This window comes from Budorcas taxicolor, chromosome 22 (assembly GCF_023091745.1).
Source record: "Budorcas taxicolor isolate Tak-1 chromosome 22, Takin1.1, whole genome shotgun sequence".
Classification (NCBI taxonomy): Eukaryota; Metazoa; Chordata; class Mammalia; order Artiodactyla; family Bovidae; genus Budorcas; species Budorcas taxicolor.
The window spans coordinates 59,751,854-59,775,493 of NC_068931.1; the positions used below are offsets into that span (position 1 = coordinate 59,751,854).

Sequence of the window (23,640 nt, forward strand, 5' to 3'; positions counted from 1 at the left end):
CTCTTTATTTGAACACACATAGAGTAACACTTTTGGGAGCTTCTCTGATAGCTCAGTTGGTAAAGAATCCACCTGCAATGCAGGAGACCCTTAAAGAACCTATACCATTTGTGATATATAAAATGTGATGCATTTTATATAAATTATTACATAAAAATCATTTTACAAATCTTACTCAATTATTTGGAATCCTATTGCTATGAAGCAATCATTCTCTGTATGAAGGAAATATAGATTTTTGGTTTAAATAGAGAAATAGTAGAGAAACACAAAGAGAAAGCATTTAAGAGATGGTTCTATATGTTTGAATTGTTCTTACTTGAATCGACGGATGTGTGCATGCATGCTAAGTGGCTTCAGTTGTATCCGACTCTTTGGATTATAGTTCACCCGGCTCCTCAGTCCGTGGGATTGTCCAGGCAAGAATACGGGTGTGGGCTGCCCCTTCCTCCCTCAGGGGGATCTTCCTGACCCGGGATCGAACCTGTGTCCCTCGCGTGCTCTGCATTGGCAGGTGGATTCTTTACCCCTGGAGCCGCCTGGGAATCCCAACCATAATGTGAGACAATAGAAAAGCATGTGAGAGGGAATTGATTAGAGAAACAAATTTAAGTCCTAACGCCACCCTTTAATGGGGCTCTGGTCAGCAAAACAAGACCAGGAGCTGACTGTGGCTCAGATCACGAGGTCCTTATGGCCAAATCCAGATTGAAATTGCAGAAAGAAGGGAAAACCACTAGACCATTCAGGTATGACCTAAATCAAATCCCTTACAATTATACAGTAGAAGTGACACGGAGGTTTGTGACATTGTACCGGAGGCAGGGATCAAGACCATCTCCATGGAAAAGAAATGCAAAAAAGCAAAATGGCTGTCTGGGGAGGTCTTACAAATAGCTGAGAAAACAAGAGAAGCTAAAGGCAAAGGAGAAAAGGAAAGATATACCCATTTGAACGGAGAATTCCAAAGAATAGCTAGGAGAGATAAGAAAGCCTTCCTCAGTGATCAGTGCAAAGAAATAGAGGAAAACAATAGAATGAGAAAGTCTAGAGATCTCTTCAAGAAAATTAGAGATACCAAGGGAACATTTCATGAAAAGATGGGCTCAATAAAGGACAAAAATGGTATGGACCTCACAGAAGCAGAAGATATTAAGAAGAGGTGGCAAGAATACATAGCAAAACTACACTAAAAAGATCTTCATGACCCAGATAATCACGATGATGTGATCACTAACCTAGAGCCAGACATCCTGGAATGTGAAGTCAAGCGGGCCTTAGAAAGCATCATTACAAACAAAGCTAGTGGAGGTGATGGAATTCCAGTTGAGCTGTTTAAATCCCGAAAGATGATGCTATGGAAGTGCTGCACTCAATATGCCAGCAAATTTGGAAAACTCAACAGTGGCCACGGGAGTGGAAAAGGTCAGTGTTCATTCCAATCCCAAAGAAAGGCAATGCCAAAGAATGCTCAAACTACTGCACAATTGCACTCATCTCACACGCTAGTAAAGTAATGCTCAAAATTCTCCAAGCCAGGCTTCAGCAATACGTGAACTGTGAACTTGCGGATGTTCAAGCTAGTTTTAGAAAAGGCAGAGGAACCAGAGATCAAATTGCCAACATCCACTGGATCATCAAAAAAGCAAGAGAGTTCCAGAAAAACATCTACTTCTGCTTTTTGACTATAACAAAGCCTTTGACTGTTTGGACCACAATAAGCTGTGGAAAATTCTGAAAGAGATGGGAATACCAGACCACCTGACCTGCCTCTTGAGAAATCTGTATGCAAGTTAGGAAGCAACAGTTAGAACTGGACATGGAACAACAGACTGGTTCCAAATAGGAAAAGGAGTACATCAAGGTTGTATGTTGTCACCCTGCTTATTTAACTTCTATGCAGAGTACATCATGAGAAACGCTGGACTGGAAGAAACACAAGCTGGAATCAAGATTGCCAGGAGAAATATCAATAACATCAGATATGCAGATGACACCACCCTTATGGCAGAAAGTGAAGAAGAACTCAAGAGCCTCTTGATGGAAGTGAAAGAGGAGAGTGAAAAAGTTGGCCTAAAGCTCAATATTCAGAAAACGAAGAACATGGCATCTGGTCCCATCACTTCATGGGAAATAGATGGAGAAACAGTGTAAACAGTGTCAGACTTTAGTTTTTGGGCTCCAAAATCACTGCAGATGGTGATTTCAGCCATGAAATTAAAAGACGCTTACTCCTTGGAAGGAAAGTTATGACTGACCTAGACAGCACATTAAAAAGCAGAGACATTACTTTGCTCACAAAGGTCCGTGTAGTCAAGGTTATGATTTTTCCAGTTGTCATGTATGGATATGAGATTTGGACTAAAGAAAGCTGAGCACCGAAGAATTGATGCTTTTGAAGCGTAGTATTAGAGAAGCCTCTTGCGAGTCCCTTGGACTGCAAGGAGATCCAACCAATCCATCCTAAAGGAAATCAGTCCTGAATATTCACTGGAAGGACTGATGTTGAAGCTGAAACTCCAAAACTTTGGCCACCTGATGTGAAGAACCGACTCATTTGAAAAGACTGTTTCCTGATGCTGGGAAAGATTGAAGGTGGGAGAAGAAGGGGACGACAGAGTATGAGATGGTTGGATGGCATCTCCAACTCAATGGACGTGAGTTTGAATAAACTCTAGGAGTTGGCGATGGACAGAGAGGCCTGGTGTGCTGCAGTCCACCGGGTCACAAAGAGTCATACATGACTGAGCGACTGAACTGACTGGCTGACTGTTGTCTGAAAAGAATAATGTCTACTCCAAGGAATTGAAATAGGATCAAAAGGTAATGTGTCTAAGAAGCTGAAATTGACACAGCACTGGCAAAAATGAGCCTCGTTGAAAGGGAAGTCTGTAAGGCTTGCTTTGTAAACTTTGTTCCTCTTAGAACTAGCAGCTTAATTCTAATAGGCACTGGGTTTTCTCAGTCTGGGTTTTTGTACAGAGCCCTGCGCCAGAGCTTATGTATTATCACTGGATTAGCGCATGCCATCCAGAGGAGCAGGATTGATGGGGAATGAAGGGAGTCAGGACAAGGCAGAGGGTAACACGAGGGCCCTTTTAGACCTGGTTACCCCTTAGAATAAGCAGAAGCGAGTGCACGGTCTCTGGGAATGTACACCCCCCTGTAGAGAACTGCTTCTACCATCAGGCCCTCTGTAGGGAGCAAGGGAACAAATTTGTTCTCCACCAGGTCTCTTACGACCAAAGGACTACACCATAGGATGGTAACGTGCCCCACCCATCATCACTGGGCATTCTTGGGACTCCCAGCTGACTCCATGGCTTGTCATAAGGGTGAAAGGAAGTCCCAGGGCTGAAGGTTAGGGACTGCAAGCGTGTGATTCTCTATCGTGTTATAGGTGAACGTGGTCATGGTGGCTGGGCCTGAATCATGTCCGAAGACCTGAGAGAGAGCAAGCTGAGCACGTCTGAAATGGCACATAGCTGGTGTCTGGTACAGGGATCCACATGGAACTACACATAAAGGAATCCTTAAAATTGTTTTGAGGACAAATAAAAAGGATTTCTTGAGAATAACTGGGCCCACTCTTTGATTTGGGAGTCCTTAGTACATCCATTGGAGCAGGTGATGGCACCCCACTCCAGTACTCTTGCCTGGAAGATCCCATGGGTGGAGGAGCCTGGTGGGCAGCAGTCCATGGGGTCCTGAAGAGTCAGACACGACTGAGCAACTTCACTTTCACTCTTCACTTTCATGCATTGGAGAAGGAAATGGCAACCCACTCCAGTGTTCTTGGCTGGAGAATCCCAGGGACGGCAGAGCCTGGTGGGCTGCCGTCTGTGGGGTCGCCCAGAGTCAGACACAACTGAAATGACTTAGCAGCAGCAGCAGTATATCCATTATTATTTACTGCATTTTGGTATTTTTAAAGAAAAGCGTCAAGCCTTCTATTTTAATCTCAACTTCTTTCTGTAGAGCTAATTTCACAGGGTGACTCAGAGGAGAGTCCCCCACAACAGTCTTCTTTTTTATTTATTTATTTATTTTTATTTTGCTTTACAATACTGTATTGGTTTTGCCATACATCAACATGAATCCGCCACGGGTGTACGTGAGTTCCCAATCTTGAACCCCCGTCCCACCTCCCTCCCCATACCATCTCTCTGGGTCATCCCAGTGCACCAGCCCCAAGCATCCTGTATCCTGCATCAAACCTAGACTGGCAATTCGTTTCTTACATGATATTATGCATGTTTCAATGCCATTCTCCCAAATCATCCCACCCTCTCCCTCTCCCAGAGTCCAAAAGTCTGTTCTATACATCTGTATAGAACAGTCTTCTTTGAATTCTTTTCGATGAAATGTTCTTGCCTGTACCATCTACTTGCTGTCACTGGAAACAACAGTTTTTAGCCTTTTTTTTTTTTTTTTTTTGATGTGTTTGCCCATAATACAATCTTTAGCTCAATAACATTTATAAACCAATTTTTAGAAAAAGCTCTTTCATATTCTGCAAATCATTATCTGTAGCTGTAAATATGTTGACCCTCAGGAAATGTGTATATATTTTATTGATAACTGGGCATTTTCTGTCCCTAACAGTGTTGTGTGTGTGCTGAGGGTATGGGGCTACTTTCAATTTCCTTTTGGTGGCAAATGAAATTCCCAGGTATTGCACAAAACAATAGGAACCATGACACTTTGTAGAACTAACATACTCTTGATCAGGGGCAAGAGCATATAAAATTTAACCATTTCTTGCACAGTCTGTTGTAGAATACAAAAATCTGTATAATCTTACCTAGCACATGACTTTGTCCTCTTCCATTTAATATAATTCAGAGTGGAATTTCTCTCTATATATATTATAGGTTTACCTATGAAATAGCTCCAGTATTTACTGTCATGGAAACAGTTCTTCTTAAGAAAATGTGTGAAATTATTGGCTGGAGAGAAACAGAAGCAGATGGAATATTTTCACCTGGTGAGAAAAAGGTTTATAAGTGAAAAGAAATAATAGGAGAAAGTAAAAATGTATTTAAATTAATATGATTGAGTCATTGAACTAATTTGAATGTTCATAAGCCATATTGTTGGTTATAATCATAAACAAAGTTTTTTGAAATCTAAAAGTTGTGGATTTTGTTGTTTGTGATTTCTTTTAATACTTTCAAGGAAGACTATTTTAAAAATGACATCAGTGATTTACACCATTTTACTTTCAGAAAACTCTCAAATCATCTCAATCAACATTTCAGATTTTTGAAATCAGATTAACAGTCACAATTTCTCTTCCATAGGTGGGAGTATATCAAACCTCTATGGTATATTAGTAGCTCGTTATAAGCAATATCCAGAGATAAAAGCAAGAGGCATGGCAGTCCTTCCATGCATTGTATTGTTTGTTTCTGAACAAGTAAGTATCAAGTCTAGATTTTTCTAAGCTTTAAGAATCTTCTAAGATATACTGATAAAGTAATTTAGACATTGAGAGTATTAGCTTCATTTTTATGTTAAAAATACTCTGTAATCTCTGTTTGGATTTATATATTGGTATTGGAAAGGAGAAAAACAACTTTCCAGTCAATACAGACTATATAGATTAACAATACAAATAATTCAGGAAAAATTTTATTTCAACATAGGAGAAACTAACAGGAAAAAAAATATGATTGTAAATATAAAACATTCTGCTATCTTTACCAAAAAAATATCAAGGCATAAAAATTTCAAATATTTAATGCTTCTTTTTAACATTGCATGAAGAGAAGAAGAAAGTGATTAATGTTCTGTTTTTCCAGTTAGGCCAGAAGGAGTTGGTTGAAGAGAAAGCTTTGTTTTTACACACCCTCAGCCAAATGTTTATGAAATTGACAATAGATCCACTGAGGTCCCCTTTAGCTTTCATGTTCCGACTCTGTGTATAGTATCAAAACTTCTTTAAAAAAATCAGTTAATCCCTCTGATAAATCTGATCACTTTTCCTTTTCCACCCTGGTAACATTCATAACTGTAAAGTGTAATTGAAGTCCCAGCTTGAGAATTGTACCTCAAAGTACTTGGAAACACTGGATTTCCTAAAACTGTCCCTATGTCTGCAATGTCCTTCCTGTACTAAACTAAATTAGCATTATATAAATACATATTACCAAATTGGGACCATTGCTGCATTGTTTTGGTTCAGTGGCTAAGTCTTGTCTGACTCTTTTTCCACCCCATGGACAGTAGCCCGCCAGGCTCCTCTGCCCATGGGATTTCCCAGGCAAGAGTACTGGAGTGGGTTGCCACTTCCTTCTCCAGGGGATCTTCCTGACCCAGGGATTGAACCCGAGTCTCCTGCATTGCAGGCGGATTCTTTACCACTGAGCCACCAGGCAAATTCCATTGCTGCATATTTAATGTAATTTACTATAAAACAATACAATCAAAGATACTTGTTTATAAATGTCATTTTTATCATTTGACATATACTTTTTCAATATTATGAGCAAATAAGCTGAAATCCCATAATGTCATTTAAAAAAAAATCATTTCCTATTTAATCTATGTATTGATACTCTCCATTGAAATGAAAACATCGTAAGGGTTTTAAATTTCTCTTTTCTCTCATATATGTGGTCTTTTCCAGACAACTAAAAATAACCCAGGAAAAGTTTATCTTTGAGCTGTCAGCTCCATCTTACTGATTCTGTTTATATTATGCAAATTATGCCGAGATAGTAGTCACCCAGAAGGCAAGAAATCAAAGTTGATATCAAAGTCAGAATTAAAAACTACAAGCAGAGGAAAAATTGATTCCTTTCTTTAGGCCTCTCCTAAAAAAAATTTGGAAATTCAAGACTTAAAGCTGTCCATAACATGCAAAGATTTACCTGGAGAATATTGTCAGTAAATTTATAAATGACACGATTCATGTGGATACAGAAAACTAGAATAAGAATAATCAAATCCCTGCGTTTAAAGTGTTGTGCTGAGTGACAATGCCTCCTAGAAAGAGGTGCTACAGCCTTCCTCATCTCAACTAACGTCATGATAAGGGTCTGGAAGTGTGCCTTGAGAACTACACTTCTGTATGTGTGTGTGTATATATGTATATATGCACAGATCCATTCAGACGTATGCATATATGCCCTAATTTGAGTGATGCACTAGTGTAAGTGATGATTTAAGGCAGGAAAATTAATGCCTTTCCTGTTTTCATTTTTGCCCAAGGGTCATTATTCCATAAAAAAAGCTGCAGCAACTCTTGGTATTGGAACAGATAATGTAATTGAAGTAAAATGTGATGAAAGGTATGTTTCTTAACACATTCTCAAGATTTTTATTATCATTATCCTTCATATAAAGATTAAAACCCCATTTTTCTATTATCCCAATTTTTAGCAAGAATACTTTTCCCAGATTAGTTTCAATAATTTTAACTGGGAGTAATTGTGAAAGAAGTACCAAAGTTATCCTATACAGTATCCTGTACTGAATACAGCCCTGTGCAAGTGAGAGTGTCGCATACCTTTTCTTTAAGTATATTGAAGTAGCAATATAATGATGTTTGATGAAAAAGTCAGTTGCATCAGAAATTTACAGTGTGAAAATATATTTCCATTTCTCTTGAATCTTACTTTTCATGAATAAGCTATATGATAAATACATATATTCTGGAAGATCATTTTGATGCATATTAAATATATTTATGCATATCAAATTCTGTGTTACAATCTGCAACTTATTTTTTAAATTTTTTTGGCTTTAGAATATATCTTAGAAACCTTAGCCTGTGAATTTATACAGACTTTCCTTATTCTTTTTAAATTACTTTGAAGTTTTCCATTTTGTAAATATAATTTCACATATCTTATTTAAAAGGTTTTCACCTGGATTTAAGTATTTAAAGACAATGATTAAATGAGTGTGTGTGTGTGTGTGTGTGTGTGTGTGTGTGTGCTCAGTCATGTGTGACTCTGTGACCCCATGGACTGTAGCCTGCCAGGCTCCTCTGTTCATGGAATTTTCCAGGCAAAAATACTAGAGTGGGTCGCCATTTCCTCTCGAAGAGATCTTCCTGACCCAGGGAACAAATCTGAGTCTTTTGGGTCTCCCGTATTGGCAGGTGGATTCTTTACCACTCACAGCACCTGGGAAGCACTGATTTAATGAATATAATTATAGAAGTATACTTGAATGTCTGTATTTGAATATTTCTCACATGAATCCCTAGAAGTTGAATTACAGGTTCAAAGACTGTCTGCACTTTAAATGTCATATAGATTTTCATTTGCCCTTCAAATATTTTTGAGTTAACTGACGCTTATCTACTGGGAGAAACTTGAATATTGTCGATACTTCTGTACTTGAAAATTCTGATAGATGAAGATGACCTTCAGTTGTTTAGAACTATTTCTGTCTAGTATACTGACCAACCAGCTGTGTGTTACCGCAACACGTCTGTTCATTTCTGTTTGCCAATTTCTTATTGGTAGTTTATTATTTATTGGCTTGTAAAAATATTTATATACTGAGATATTTTGAAATGTAAAATATATGACTGTAAAATATTTTGCAAACATGCTTTATAAGTTTGTCATTCTACACTTACTTCAAGTTGTTTGGTTTTCTTTATATACACCCTGTACATGTGCTGAGAATCTCTTTCCCAGATATTTTGTATCTGTTTTTACTACTACGAATAGGATATTTTCTACGTTTATTCAGAACAATTAGTTTTAAAAAAATAGGAACCTAATTTACTATTGAAACCCTCCCATTGCTCAACATTCTTATAGTTTTCAAAAGTTTTTCAATAAGCAATGTTAGGTATTCCAGGTATACAACCATATGTACTTAAATTAGAGATTTTTCTTATTTTCGTTTCTATCTATCATCTATTATCATCATGATTACTTCCCTAGATAACAGGTATTTCTTCATAAAAAAAGATACTGTAATATTGATGGTGGTAGGCATCCTTACTTGATTCTGGACTTTAAGAGAAATGCTTCCAGTGAAGACGGTGTTTCAGTCTGATAACGGGATGGAGCAGGAAAATACTGGCTTTTGGTTTTTTGTCTCAGAAATTTGCTGTGAAGAAAAATGTGAGACCACCTGAATTTTTGCCACATTCCCCCCACCAATTTGTATCTTTGATTTTTCTGTCTTAACACCAAGAAGTCTTTATGAAAGTGAAAGTCACTCAGTAGTGTCTGACTCTGCGATCCCATGGACTATACAGGCCAGAATACTGGAGTGGGTACCGTTCCCTTCTCCTGGGAATCTTCCCAATCCAGGGATCGAACCCAGGTCTCCCACATTGCAGGCGGATTCTTTACCAGCTGAGCCACAAGGGAAGCCCAAGAATACTGGAGAGGGTACCCTATCCCTTCTCCAGGGGATCTTCCCGGCCCAGGATTCAAACCACCAGGGTCTCCCGCATTGCAGGTGGATTCTTTACCAACTGAGTGAACTATCAGGGAAGCCCCAAGAAGTCTTTATAATTAAAGGTTAATCAATAGAGAAAGGAAGAAAGGAAAGAGGGAGAAAGAAAACCATTATGTATCTTAGAAAAATCAGAATCTTCTGATATGTAAATAATGCAGATTTTAAGATGATTGAATAGTAAACTCAGCTTCCTTTAATTCGAATAACATGATATTTTATCTTGGTTTAGGGAACTGCTTATTGCTTGTTTTCCACATCTATAAATACCTTTGGGAGTCACTAAGAACTAATTTTTTAATCTTGAATATTATTAATTCTTCTAACTGGTAAAATCAATATGTTTATTCACTCATAAGAAAACAATGTGTATTTGACTTTTTAAGGGGAAAGATGATTCCAGCTGAGTTAGAGAAAAATATATTACAAGCTAAAAGAAAGGTAAGTTCTGAAGTTCCATATTTAACTTGCAAATGCATCTGTATTTTCTTTACTGACTTTCATTAGTGGCAAGCAACTGATAAGAATTTCACTTCTAAAGCTGAAGTGAAATAATTAAATGACATTGCAATATTTCCGTGACCATTTTGTTTCTATTAAATATCAAAAGAAAAGTTATCACCAAAAGTAAATAAAGTAGTTTATTTACTACTAAAGGAGTTTAGTCATCTTTATTGTTGTGGTATGATTTTCTGAAAATAAATTCAGAGAGAAATAACAATAAATGAGATTCAGAGGCAATGATATTTGTTCATCTTATGGTTAAGCTGCTTTTTCCGTTACTGTAGGTGCCTCTAAATGTTTGAAGTTATTAGTTATCTAATGTCCTTACTCAGGGGCTTCCCTGGTGGCTCAGCAGTAAAGAATCCACCTGTCAGTGCAGGAGACGTGGGTTGCACCCCTGAGTTGAGAAGATTGGCTGGAGCAGGAAATGGCACCCCACTCCAGGGTTCCTGTCTGGGAAATCCCAGGGAAAGAGGAGTCTAGTGGGCTATCGTCCGTGGGGCTGCAAAAGATTCGAATGTGAGTTAGCAACTAAGCAGCAACAACGGACTTCACGAGATTATAAGAATGATGCCACTTTTGCCATCCCAGGGCCAGACTCCTTTCTGTGTGGTGGCCACAGCAGGCAGCACCGTGTTCGGGGCCTTTGACCCGCTCCATGACATCGCAGATATTTGTGAGATACACAGACTCTGGATGCACGTGGATGTAAGTCATGTCCTAGAGTTTGGCTCATAATTTCCCTTTTGTAAGAATGTTACCTGTGAACAGCCCTCATAATTTCTTAATTGACATTACAAGCAAGACCAAAATTTCTCTGTAACTCTAATTTTTATAATGAATAAATATCAAGGAAAAGTAGTCTCAGTTGCATAAATTACCTTAAAATAGACAATGCACTACCATAGAAAGAGCTACATATGTATCAACATTTTTTTTTAAAGTCTAAATGCCTATCAATATTCAACCAACAGTTTAGAAGATCAATTGGAAGAAACAGTTAAACCTGATTTTAAATCAAAGAGACTTAGCCCCTTACTCTAATCTATATTTCTTAATTGATAGCTGTTATGGAAGTAAAAACTTTTGATGTTATTGGTACAATGACTGTGCAAAGATGTCTTTGGCTTTGATTAGAGTTGGACAAATGTAAAGTTATATAATATGGTAGATACTTTAATTTTCTGTAGTATTGCCAAATCTGATGCCAACTTTAAAACAATTCTGTCTCTGGAAATCATACAGAAGGTGTCTCTTTGCATTAATTGTCAATAGAAACCTAAAACTTTACTATGTCATGAATAGATAATGAGAATCCATAGGAGGAAAATTCTAAATACATGGCCCTTTTAAATGAGATAATTATAGCCCAGTTTATAGTTATCTAGCATAGCAATCAAATCTTCATCAACTTTCGAAATAAATATGACATAGGAAAGAGCAGTCGGTGCTATGTGAAAAGAAATAATTAATCTAAAAGCACAAATCCTTTGTGTCTATTGTAGGCAGCTTGGGGAGGTGGATTGCTGTTGTCCAGAAAGCATTCCTATAAACTTAGTGGCATTGAAAGGTGAGAACTGGGCCGCTGCTCGTGCAAGTGGAAGGACCTCTCCAGGCTTCTGTTTTGTCTCCTTAGCCTGTGAGCACTGCTGTTTTATCGCCTAGGGCCGACTCCGTGACCTGGAACCCCCACAAACTCATGGGTGTGCCCCTTCAGTGCTCTGCTCTCCTGACCCGGGAAAAAGTAAGTGACCCCTGTTTTCGATTAGTGATGTAATGGAGACCCTGGTCATGACTAGGTTCTTTGTGCATGTTCAAAACCAAAATCATTATGGTCTCATTGAATTCATGTAGTGCAGGACCATTTGCCCTCTAGAGGAAAGCTGCTCCTTAATTATCAACCACTGGGCTTCCCTAGTGGGTCAAATGGTAAAGAATCTGCCTGCAATGTGGGAGACCCGGGTTCGATCCCTGGGTCAGGAAGATCCCCTGGAGAAGGAAATGGCAACCCACTCCAGTACTCCTTCCTGGAGAATCCCACGGACAGAGTCCATGGAGTCGCAAAGAGGCAGACATGACTGAGAAACTAACACTGGCAGTGGGTAACTAAAGTGTCACAGAATCCGATGACTGTAGGGCCGCAGGTAGTAAGTTAATGTGAAAGCGATCTGGGAGAAGACAACAGACAGTGATGAGAAATAGAATAGATGACAGAAAATGTGGTCATTTGTGACCTCCCTTCTAAACACACCATGAACGAATGTAAGGCCTCTTTGGAGTCAGATTTGGCCTGCTGACCAATTTGTTACCTTGGAGAGTAAGGCCAAAACAAGACTTGTTTTAAGTAGGGATAACGGTGATGTACATTTAGCATAAAAAGCAAAAAATTACGGGTTGTATGAAATTATTTTTTGCTTAGGCTTCCCTGGTGGCTCAGAGGTTAAAGCGTCTGCCTGCAATGTGGGAGACATGGGTTCGATTCCTGGGTTGGGAAGATCCCCTGGAAAAGGAAATGGCAACCCACTCCAGTATTCTTGCCTGGAGAATCCTATGGACAGAGGAGCCTGGTGGGCTGCAGTCCACGGGGTCGCAAAGAGTCGGACACGACTGAGCGACTTCGCTTTTTCACTTGTGTATTTTATCTCTGCCAATAGTAAACGTAATGCTACACAAGGAGATAAGCCCATGATCTCCTGCAAGAAGAGATACAATTACAAAGTTCAATTTGAATGTTCCCTGTCTCTACTTAGTTCTCAGAGGTACAGACACACTTTACGCAGCTGTCATTTATAGCTTTGTTTTCTTTCTCTCTTACTCACAAGCAATCCAGTGGTTTGAACTTAAAAATAAAGTGCTTGTCTTCCCATTATAAACTGCCTGAGCTGGTACGCCCCACTTTCTGTTGAGTGAGGTATGAGATTACACACCTCTTCTTCTCTAGCTCTAAGACCATCTTGGTCCTCTCCTACCCCGAGGCATTCTCAGCAGTCCAGGCTGGGACCAGGAGCTCTGCTGCAGCTCCTGCTCAGCTGGCTGCATGGCAACAGCCCTCCACTTTGCTCTCAGGTCTATAGTCCACTTGCCGATTTCCGGTACTTTTATATTTAGGGCTCAAAAACAAATTTTCTGCAGTCTTTCTTCATTTCTTCACTCATAATGAGTATGTGGAAGTAGCCCTGCCCTTCACTGCTCAGCTTCCTACAACCCAGACTGTAAACTCAACTAGGCTAGAGTTTTTCCTTGCCACAAATCCACAGTCCCAGCACAGAGAATGACAGATTTTAGGTGCTTAATTTTTACCTCAGAGGCTTCCCAGGTGGCACAACAGTCTAAAGCATCCAGCTGCCAATGCAGGAGAGGCCAGAGATGTGGGTTCAGCCCCTGGCTTAGGAGGATCCCTGGGAAAAGAAATGACAACCTACTGCAGTATTCTTGCCTGGGAAATCTCATCGGCACAGGAGCCTGGTGGACTACAGTCCATGGGTTTGCAAAGAGTCAGACGCATCTGAGCACACACACAATCTTTATCTAAGAACTATAGTTAAAACTCACATTGTTTACACTGTTTTAAAGTATTTTAGTTTCTAGTTCTAATGGGGCTTCCCTGGTGGCTCAGAGGTTAAAGCGTCTGCCTGGAATGCAGGAGACCCGGGTTCGATCCGTGGGTTGGGACGATCCCCTGGACAAGGAAATGGCCACCCACTCCAGTACTCTTGCCTGGAGAATCCCATGGAGGGAGGAGCCTGGTAGGCTACAGTCCATGGGGTTGCAAAGAGTTTGACACGACTGAGCGACTTCACTTTCTTTCTTTCCTGTCTAACAAAATATTAAAGTCGAAGTTTGAAGTAAACTAACGGGAAAATATTTTTCATGTGTAAATTGGACCCTATAGTGTATAGCGTATTAGTCATTCAGTCATTTCTGATTCTTTGTGACCCCAGGGACTGTAGCCCACCAGGCTCCTCTGTCCCTGGAATTCTCCCGAGCCAGATGGTAAAGAATCGAAGGATGTGCCTGCAAGGCAGGAGACGCAGGAGACATGGGTCAGTCCCTGGGTTGGGAGGACCCCCTGGAGAAGAGAATGGCTACCCACTCTGGTATTCTGCTACTTGAGTATTTTGTTAGATAGGGACTGGAGACTGAAATGTTTTAAAACAGTGTATGTAGTATATATATATATATATGTAGTATATTGTGTACACACACACACTGTACACATACACACACCAAGTACTCTCCTTTGCAAGGTATCATTTCTTCTCTATTTCACCCCAGTACTTCACATCTTATCACCAATTGTGATCCTTTCCTTAGACCCATAAGCTGCTCCTAAATAAGAGTGTGAGTTTTCTTCCCTTGGAAATTGGATTGCCACAGACTCCCAGACGAACTACCCTCTTGTTAGCTCTCAAACTTAGCACTGTACAGATATATGATCTTGAAAATTCCTTACTGTGGTGAAGTTTCTGTTTCTTCAATCTATAAAAATGATATAATAGTAGCGCTTACGCCCTAAGTCTGCCATGAGGATCAGATGTTATGTTTGTGATGTGTCCAGTATGTAATAGGCACGTGATAAATACATTCTTATTTGCTTCATATTCAAAAGGTTATAGTTGGTATGGATTTAAACTCTACCCAGTCAGTGCACACAGGTTTAGCCTTTGTTATGCTGTGGCAATGCATATCTTTTGAGAAAAGCCTCTTTTCAACTGGCTGATGGAAAACATTTCTTTTCTCTAGTGATTATTATTTAATCATTCAAAAGGAATATTTCTCCATTCTTCAACACCAAGGAGGAATGTTTTCGACACCTTTTATGTAAGAGGAAATGGCTAGGAAAGGGCAAAATTAAATAAGTGGACTGTTTTATTCTCCACCTCCTGTGGCCATCAGAGCAGTTTGCTTGACTGGCATCTAAATGGTTGACTCATGAGAAAGCTTAGTTAAAGTGAACCAGACACTCAATTCTAATTAACTTCAAGGCAGGCTGGTCACATAATTTCAAAAGAGCAGCAAAACTTCAAGGTTTTTAAGAAAAGTTAAAGAAATATAGACAACTGGCAATCTAATTACACCATCTACTGTTTCAGATAAATCCAAAGAACAACTGAATCCATGAAAATCCTAAGAAAGTAACATATTTTTATATAAAATAAACAAAAATTCTATTTAAATGTGCCTGTAAAGTAGAAATGCTAAGTGAACTGAAATAAATAAGTGATTGTGCCTTCTTATTGAGATGTGGATGACTTACCCAGTAGATATATCATTCCTTTTTCAGGGTCTTCTGGGAGCATGCAACCAGATGCAGGCTGACTACCTTTTCCAGCCTGATAAAGTCTACAATATTAACTTTGACACCGGGGATAAAACTATTCAATGCGGCCGACATGTTGATGTCTTTAAGCTCTGGTTAATGTGGAAGGCAAAGGTAGGAATTTGCCATCTTTTAAGAGGTCCTATGTACTTGGATACCCGATGTAACTAGTTCCATATTTTAGAGCTTACTTTGGATGTCTTTCCCCAGATTATGGTCCTTTCATTTTAAGTTTTTCTCTTTTTAAAATTTTATTTATTTGTGTTTGGCTTCGCCGCTGCTCGGGCTTCTCTTTAGTTGTGGCGAAGGGGGGCTGCGCTCTAGCTCCGGGCTTCTCCCTGCGGTGTCCTCTCTGGCTGCAGAGCCAGGCTCTGGGGCGCATGGGGCTTCCATCCTTGCAGCACGTGGGCCCGGTAGCTGCAGTTCGCAGGATCCAGAGCGCAGGCACGGCAGTCGTGGCACACGGGCTTATTTGCTCCGCGGCAGGTGGGATCTCCCCAGATCAGGGACTGAATCCCTATCTCCTACATTCGCAGGAGGTTCTTTACCCTTGAGCCCCCAGAGGAGCCCTACGGTCCTTTTATTTTGTTAAACTTCTGTCAACCAAACTGCTCTAACTGCAAATGGCAAGCTTGGTTGTGAGCTCAAAATCCCACTGAGATGGAGAAGATTTTAGCTTCTTTTACCATCAATATGTATTCTATCAAATGGTAGGAGTAAAATCTGTTAGGAATATAAATTTGCCTGCAGGTTTAAAAGAAAAGAAACTTTTTTTTGTTCTAATTGGAATTGGAAATAGGTCAAGCCACTTGAAGTCAGTATATATTCCCAGCTGTGAACACTTATCAATTACCTGAATATTCAATCTACCTTAGAGTCAAGGTCGGGGCTTCCTAGGTGGCACAGTGGTAGAAAATCCATCTGCCAAGGCAGGAGATACAAGAGACCTGGGTTTGATGCCTGGATCGGGAAGATCCCCTGAAGAAAGAAATGGCAACCCACTCCAGTGTTCTTGCCTGGAGAATCCCATGGACAGAAGAGCCTGGCAGGATACAGTCCATGGGTCGCAAAGAGTCGGACACGACTGAGTGATTAATAAACACACACACACACACACACACGTATACACAGGGTCAAGGCCAACAGATACAGTCTCTCCGAAGATCACAACAGCAGGACATGCTCTACATCCTCCTTCCGCTATTTAGAATTTTCAGCTTAAATAATGGAAATGCTTTTAGGAAGCTATTTCTATCACCTCCTTCCTAATCCTCTATAGGAAGATAGGCAGTAGGTCCTCTGAAGATGAAAGCTTTGACATGAACCAACAGCTTCTTTAATACAGTGGGAACCTGATCACAACACATCGCCCAGCCTCTGCATCTCAAGGGGACTCCTCTGTGTATCACAGGTAGTTATCCTTCTCCAGAAAAGTTGCTTAGGTTTTTATTTGGTGGATATAGAATTCCTAGTACAAAACACAAATAGAAAAACATGTTCTGTAACATGAATCACAGAGGCAAATTCAGGATACTTCTTTAGTAATCTATAATACATTGGCAGCATTTTCTCTTACAAATTTATCTTTCATCACCTGCTTTTTCTTAACCTTATAATCACCTTGTTTGAAATAAGCATTTTAAAACCCACGTTGAGTAGTGTATATATATTGATAACTCACCTTAAATTCTTTCAATAATAAGGCATTGAAATAATAAATATATCTATTCAATAGTATAGATCTTCAGTAGTCATGGGTTTACCATACGTTGAACATATATTAGGCTACAAAGCTTCACTTATGTAATTTAGCTTATGTGTCCCAACAGTTGAGCTGGTTATATCTGGTAAATAGGTAAAGAAATTAACTTGCTGATAGATGAAGAGAACTTAATCTAAGGAGCACAGCTGACTGTCAAATTCAAAATCTATTTTTCCACAAATTATCTTTCTTAACATAATTCACAGCACCATGGGAATGCTAAAACTCATCTAGAATAGTGATGAAGAAGCAGGTTTATCACCATTTGCATATGGAAACTATGTTACCAAAAAAAGGTGTATAAACAGATATTATGTTAACAAGGCCATTCCTGAGAGTAGGGAAACAAAATTCCAGTATACAGCAGAATGGAAATTATTTTCATATTTAAGAACATGTTTATATGTTAAAATGCAAGTTCAGGTAAATATCCACGGCAGGCTTGAACGGGAGGAGTTGACTCGCAAGTTTGTTGCCTGATCTATAACTACTAAATATTTAAACATTTGCTGGGTGAGTCTCCATCAGTACTCTTGACAAGATGATGGGAATTAAAGAAGAAAGTCTAGAGATATAAGTGAAAATTTTAACTTTTTTCCTCATTTGCTGTAATTACAGAATGAATACCTCATTGATTACAGAAAAGAGGAGCCATTTTTAATGAAATTCATATTTCCTTGAAGTAAAATTAATTCCATAAAATACTGTGGTAGGTTATAAAACTAAGTAATGAGAAAATCATATAGAAATATAAGATTCCACAAACGCTGATTATTGTCCAAAAGCAAATCTAATGAACAAGCTTCTCTTTTTGGATGGATTTTCTACAAAAGTTGGACTAGTTTCGTATTCATAAAATGACTGTGTTTGGCCAGGAGAAAGCTATCGAGCTTAATTGCGCAAGAGCCCATCTGCTTCTTCTAAAGTCACGATTGCATTTGCCCTGAGGCTGGGGTCCCGCTTTTCTCCCGTCAGTGGCTGACAGTGCTTTCCAGGGAGGCTAAGGCATACAGCTGCTGAGAGACAGGAGACTGTTCCTAATAGCTGAGCTGATGTGAAGAGGTCTTAAAGGCCTTCCTACATCTTAGATTACCCTGTAGTCTAGGATGCTTCCACTCCACCTTTGCCCATCTTTTCCCTTCACTTAGAGTCATATTTGGGCTTGCCTGGTGGCTCAAATGGTAAAGAATTTGCCTGCAATGTGAGACTCTAGGGTTCAATCCCTGGGTTGGGAAGATCCCCTGGAGAAGGGAATGGCAACCCACTGCAGCATTCTTGCCTGGAGACTCCCATGGACAGAGGAGCCTTGCGGGCCACAGTCCCTGGGGTCACAGAGAGTCAGGCGTGACTGAGCGACTAACACACACACACGGAGTCATATTTATTCACAGTCTGAAAGCTTTCGCAGTCTGCCTACCTCCCTCCTACTGTCTTTCACACAGGCATGTGTGTGCGCTCAGTTGCGTCTGACTCTTCGCGGCCCCGAGGACAGTAGTCCGCCTGGTCACAAAAGCTTAAGTACTGAGAAGATGCTGAAGTGCCACCTCATATTGTTGTAAAGGCCCTACATTGCATACCCTAAAGTAACCAGTAATGGGTACCCTCAGCAAAGAATATCTGGGATGCACAGACAGAAGCAGAGATCATTAGAAAGCAAATTCAGTGATGCGGGAGAGGGTGACTTGTCCAGCATAGGGGCAACAAGTAGGTTAAGAGATATTAGAATGTAATTACTGTGTGAAGTTAAATCCAATGGCATTTTCCAAAAAATTCTACTGGGTGTGGGTGTGAAAAAAAGAAGAAAATCAAGGATAAGATGCTGATGGTGTGGACCTTGGCAACTAAAGGATAGAATGGAGATTGGGAACACTGGGAAGTACAAGTTTGTGGAGAAAGGTCAGGAGTTCGGTTCTGGACATGTCATTTTGAGATGTTAGTTATATTAACAGGGAATCAAACATATGAATCTGAGGTTCAGAGATGAGGTCTCAGGTGGAAATAGAAGTGGGAGAGTCGTCAGCCTTTCCATATTGCTTGGAGCCATGAGACAAGTGGCAATCATGGAGGGAAAGAAGGCGAACGGAGACAGAGATGGGTCGGTTTCTCCGTGCCTTTGCAGCCCACTTTATAGCACTCTAAGAGCGAATTAAAGCAAGAGTGCAAAGCACTGAACTACTTACCTGGGCTACAGCTAAAGGTCAGCAACTCTCAGTTCTAAGACATCCTATGCCAGCCAGTATGCCAAGGGCTTCATTTGCCATATTTCCCCTGTTCCTCACTGCATTGTATGAAAGTTTTGAAACATATTGCTCTGCATACTAGACAGATAAAAACCAGATGTCAAGGGCTTCCCTGGTGGCTGAGTGGTAAAGGATCCACCTGCCAACACAGGAGACGTGGGATCCACCCCTGGTCTGGAAAGATCCCACATGCTGTGGGGCACAGGAGGCCAAGAACCACAACTGCTGGGCCTGCGCTCGAGAGCCCGGGGCACGGCCACTGAAGCCCACGCACCCTAGAGGCCACGCACTCTAGAGCACATGCACCCGAGGGCACACTCACCCTAGGGCACACTCACCCTAGGGCACACTCACCCTAGGGCACACACACCCGAGGGCATACTCACCCTAGAGCACACTCAACCTAGAGCACACACACCCTAGGGCACACTCACCCTAGGGCACACACACCCTAGGGTACACACACCCTAGAGCACACCCACCCTAGAGCCACACACACCCTAGAGCCACACACCCTAGGGCACACTCACCCTAGAGCCACACACCCTAGAGCACACACACCCTAGAGCCACACACACCCTAGGGCACATGCACCCTAGAGCACAGGCACCCTAGGGCACACTCACCCTAGGGCACACTCACCCTAGGGCACACCCACCCTAGAGCACACACACCCTAGGGCACACTCACCCTAGGGCACACACACACCCTAGAGCCACACACCCTAGAGCCACACACCCTAGAGCACACACACCCTAGAGCCACACACACCCTAGAGCACATGCACCCTAGAGCACAGGCACCCTAGGGCACACTCACCCTAGGGCACACTCACCCTAGGGCACACCCACCCTAGGGCACACTCACCCTAGGGCACACTCACCCTAGGGCACACACACACCCTAGAGCCACACACCCTAGAGCCACACACCCTAGAGCACACACACCCTAGAGCCACACACACCCTAGAGCACATGCACCCTAGAGCACAGGCACCCTAGGGCACACTCACCCTAGGGCACACTCACCCTAGGGCACACCCACCCTAGGGCACACTCACCCTAGGGCACACTCACCCTAGGGCACACACACACCCTAGAGCCACACACCCTAGAGCCACACACCCTAGAGCACACACACCCTAGAGCCACACACACCCTAGAGCACATGCACCCTAGAGCACAGGCACCCTAGGGCACACTCACCCTAGGGCACACTCACCCTAGAGCACACACACCCTAGGGCACACTCACCCTAGGGCACACACACACCCTAGAGCCACACACCCTAGAGCCACACACCCTAGAGCACACACCACCCTAGAGCCACACACACCCTAGAGCACATGCACCCTAGAGCACAGGCACCCTAGGGCACACTCACCCTAGGGCACACTCACCCTAGGGCACACCCACCCTAGGGCACACTCACCCTAGGGCACACTCACCCTAGGGCACACTCACCCTAGGGCACACACACCCGAGGGCACACCCACCCTAGGGCACACACACCCTAGAGCCACACACCCTAGAGCACACACACCCTAGAGCCACACACACCCTAGGGCACATGCACCCTAGAGCACACTCACCCTAGGGCACACTCACCCTAGGGCACACACACCCGAGGGCACACTCACCCTAGAGCACATGCTCTACAGCAAGAGGAGTCTGTACCCCACAACTAGAAGTAGCCCTGAGTCACCACAGCTAAAGAAAAAGCCCTCCCAGCAAGGGAGAACAGTACATTCAAAAACAAACAAATAAGTAAAATTATTTTAAAAACTCATGTCAAATATTTATCAAACATTTGTAGATCTAGGCAACATAAGCTTAACAAGGCTAAGTACCTTGCCTCAAGTCCCGCAGACAGTAGGGGAGTATAAAGCAGATTGAGGAGACAGAAATAAGGATGCAGTGAGAATAGAGGATACCCGCTGTTAGTAGATAGTAGTCACATTTATTTAAATAAGGACATTTAAATAAATTTAATACATTTCAAGAGCTTCTTAGTTTAATTTAAAGGTACTTAGTTGAATAAAGGTTTTGATTTTTTTTTTTTAAACTACAGGGAACCTATGGCTTTGAGGTACAGATTGACAGATATATGGAACTTGCAAAATACTTCTATAAAGTTTTAAAGAAAAAAGATAACTTTAAGCTTGTATTTGATGCAGAGGTAAGGACTCTATTAGTGGACTTTTTTGGTGATACTTTAATGTATCTTTTCTTTATTTGCTGAGTATTTTTTCTTGAATCTATTACCTGTCTAAAACACTTTGAGATAATTCAAAAGTTATATGCAATAATTATCATACACCTTTTATTTTATCTAAGTGCTGCAAAACATTTAGATCTTAAAAACTTTTCCATTAAATTCTCTTTTTCTATAGGCTTAGGGCCTAAGAGAGTAATTTAATACTTGCCTTGCCTTTCTTTGTGCACGCTTAATTGTGTCTGACTCTTAGTGTTCCCATGGACTGTATTCCACCAGGCTCTAAATTTAAAAAAAAGGATTAAGATAAAACTATTTGGTTATAATTGCTTTTCTGATTTTGATAGCACTTAATCAGAGACATTTAATTTTTCCTAGCATTTGTCATGTAAGTTAGACTATGCAGTTGGATTTCTGGAGAGTAGGTGACATAGGAAAAAGTGGTCTTTAAGTTACCTGATAATCCTTGGTTAATTATTATTAGATGCTAAATTATAGATATTAATGATAAAATTGAGAGTTTTTGCTAGTATTAATCCATCTTCCTCTTCAAGGGCCAGTCAGCCCCTTGGCAGCTTGATGGCATGGGTAATTAAAATACTTCTGGGATAATTAAGAAATTAAGTAGGGCTTTAAGAATACTCATAAAATTACTAGAGAAGTAGATGACACTTTAAGAATACTTGTAAAGTGTTAATTTTTGATTTAGCCTGAGTTCACCAATGTCTGCTTCTGGTATTTCCCGCCAAGACTTAAACACACCCCAAAAAGTTTTGAAAGAGATCAAGAACTGCAAAAGGTAAGTTTGTGTGTGTGTGAGATGGGGGTTATCATTTGAATTCTGCATTTTAAACAGTGTGTGAATGCCCTCTGCGAGTCCCAATCTCGGTGCCACTTTGTCCTGTAGTTTCCATAATGACCCAGACTGTTATGTGATCTAATAGCACCTGTGCGATATTGCTTTAAGAGCTGCGCAAGACATTAAACAGGTAGAACTTTCCTCTGTAGAACTGACAAAGAAGCCATGTTTTGCTGTGAAACAGTGACCTTGTTGAAAAAACTCAAGTTGTATTGTAATAATTGAAAGAGTGAAAGTTAGAATACCAGAAGGTATTCCGACTTTTCCATTCTCTAGTTCATTTTACCTCTCTCCCGGATATGTCTGTTTAGATTGGCATATAAATGTGAACAAAATGTCATACAACCTTCTTTAATGTATTCTAGTACACTTGCATTATTTTATGAGTTTGGTAATTGTGAATCATGGACTAGCAAGAGCATTAATGTGTTTAGAACATGCTGCTTTTTTTTCTGTAGTAAGCTGCTCCTTAAAAGTTTTCCCTGACAGTTTTAAATTGCCTGCAATTTACCTCAAGCTAATGATAGTCATGTAGTCATCTAGGAGGTAGAACAGTATTTATTTGTAAACCTTCTTTTTAATGATATTTGCATTTATACACAGATTGCTCCAAAGATTAAAGCACAGATGATAGTGGAAGGTACAGTCATGCTCAGCTACCAGCCCTGCGGGGACAAAGTAAATTTTTTCCGAATGGTCTTTTCTAATCCTGCCACAAGACAAACAGATGTTGACTATCTTATTGATGAAATTCAAAGACTTGGGAAAGATTTATGATACTGCAGTATAAACTTGAATACCAAATGTAAAAACCAACTTGAAAAATCTATTGCTGAAGATAATAAAGGGATATTATAAATGGTATCTTCTCTTTAGAATGTTTGATTCTTTTTTATCCTGTTATGTAAGATGATGACAGGGGAGTGGGCTCACTGCAGACAGATATAGAGATTCAAGTTTGTTTATGTATTTGTTGGTTTCACTAATTCAGTAAAATTTATGGAAAGTCACAACTGTCTTGGGCTTCAAAATCACCGCAGATAGTGACTGAAGCCATGAAAATAAAAGATGCTTGCTCCTTGGATGAAAAGCTATGACAAACCTAGATGGTATATTAAAAAGCAGACATCACTTTGCTGACTAACATCCATCTAGTCAAAGCTATGGTTTTTCCAGTAGTCATGTATGGATATGAGAGTTGGACTATAAAGAAAGCTGAGCGCCGAAGAATTGATGCTTTTGAATTGTGGTGTCGAAGACTCTTGAGAGTCCCTTAGACTGCAGGGAGATCCAACCAGTCCATCCTAAA

The 23,640-nt window shown here is 40.7% G+C and overlaps 1 protein-coding gene across 1 annotated transcript in view; it reads left to right on the forward strand.

The window, feature by feature from the left end:
* Positions 1-23,108, forward strand: part of LOC128067378 (glutamate decarboxylase 1-like) — a 70,520-nt gene extending 47,412 nt beyond the window's left edge. Inside the window, exons 4-14 of the mRNA XM_052660385.1 lie at positions 4,875-4,987; positions 5,304-5,419; positions 7,216-7,295; positions 9,819-9,873; positions 10,528-10,644; positions 11,442-11,506; positions 11,602-11,680; positions 15,221-15,370; positions 21,329-21,436; positions 22,182-22,271; positions 22,935-23,108. Of these exons, the coding sequence (XP_052516345.1) occupies positions 4,875-4,987; positions 5,304-5,419; positions 7,216-7,295; positions 9,819-9,873; positions 10,528-10,644; positions 11,442-11,506; positions 11,602-11,680; positions 15,221-15,370; positions 21,329-21,436; positions 22,182-22,271; positions 22,935-23,108 (1,147 nt within the window). The remainder of the gene's footprint in view (positions 1-4,874; positions 4,988-5,303; positions 5,420-7,215; positions 7,296-9,818; positions 9,874-10,527; positions 10,645-11,441; positions 11,507-11,601; positions 11,681-15,220; positions 15,371-21,328; positions 21,437-22,181; positions 22,272-22,934) is intronic.
* The last annotated feature ends 532 nt before the right edge of the window (positions 23,109-23,640 follow it).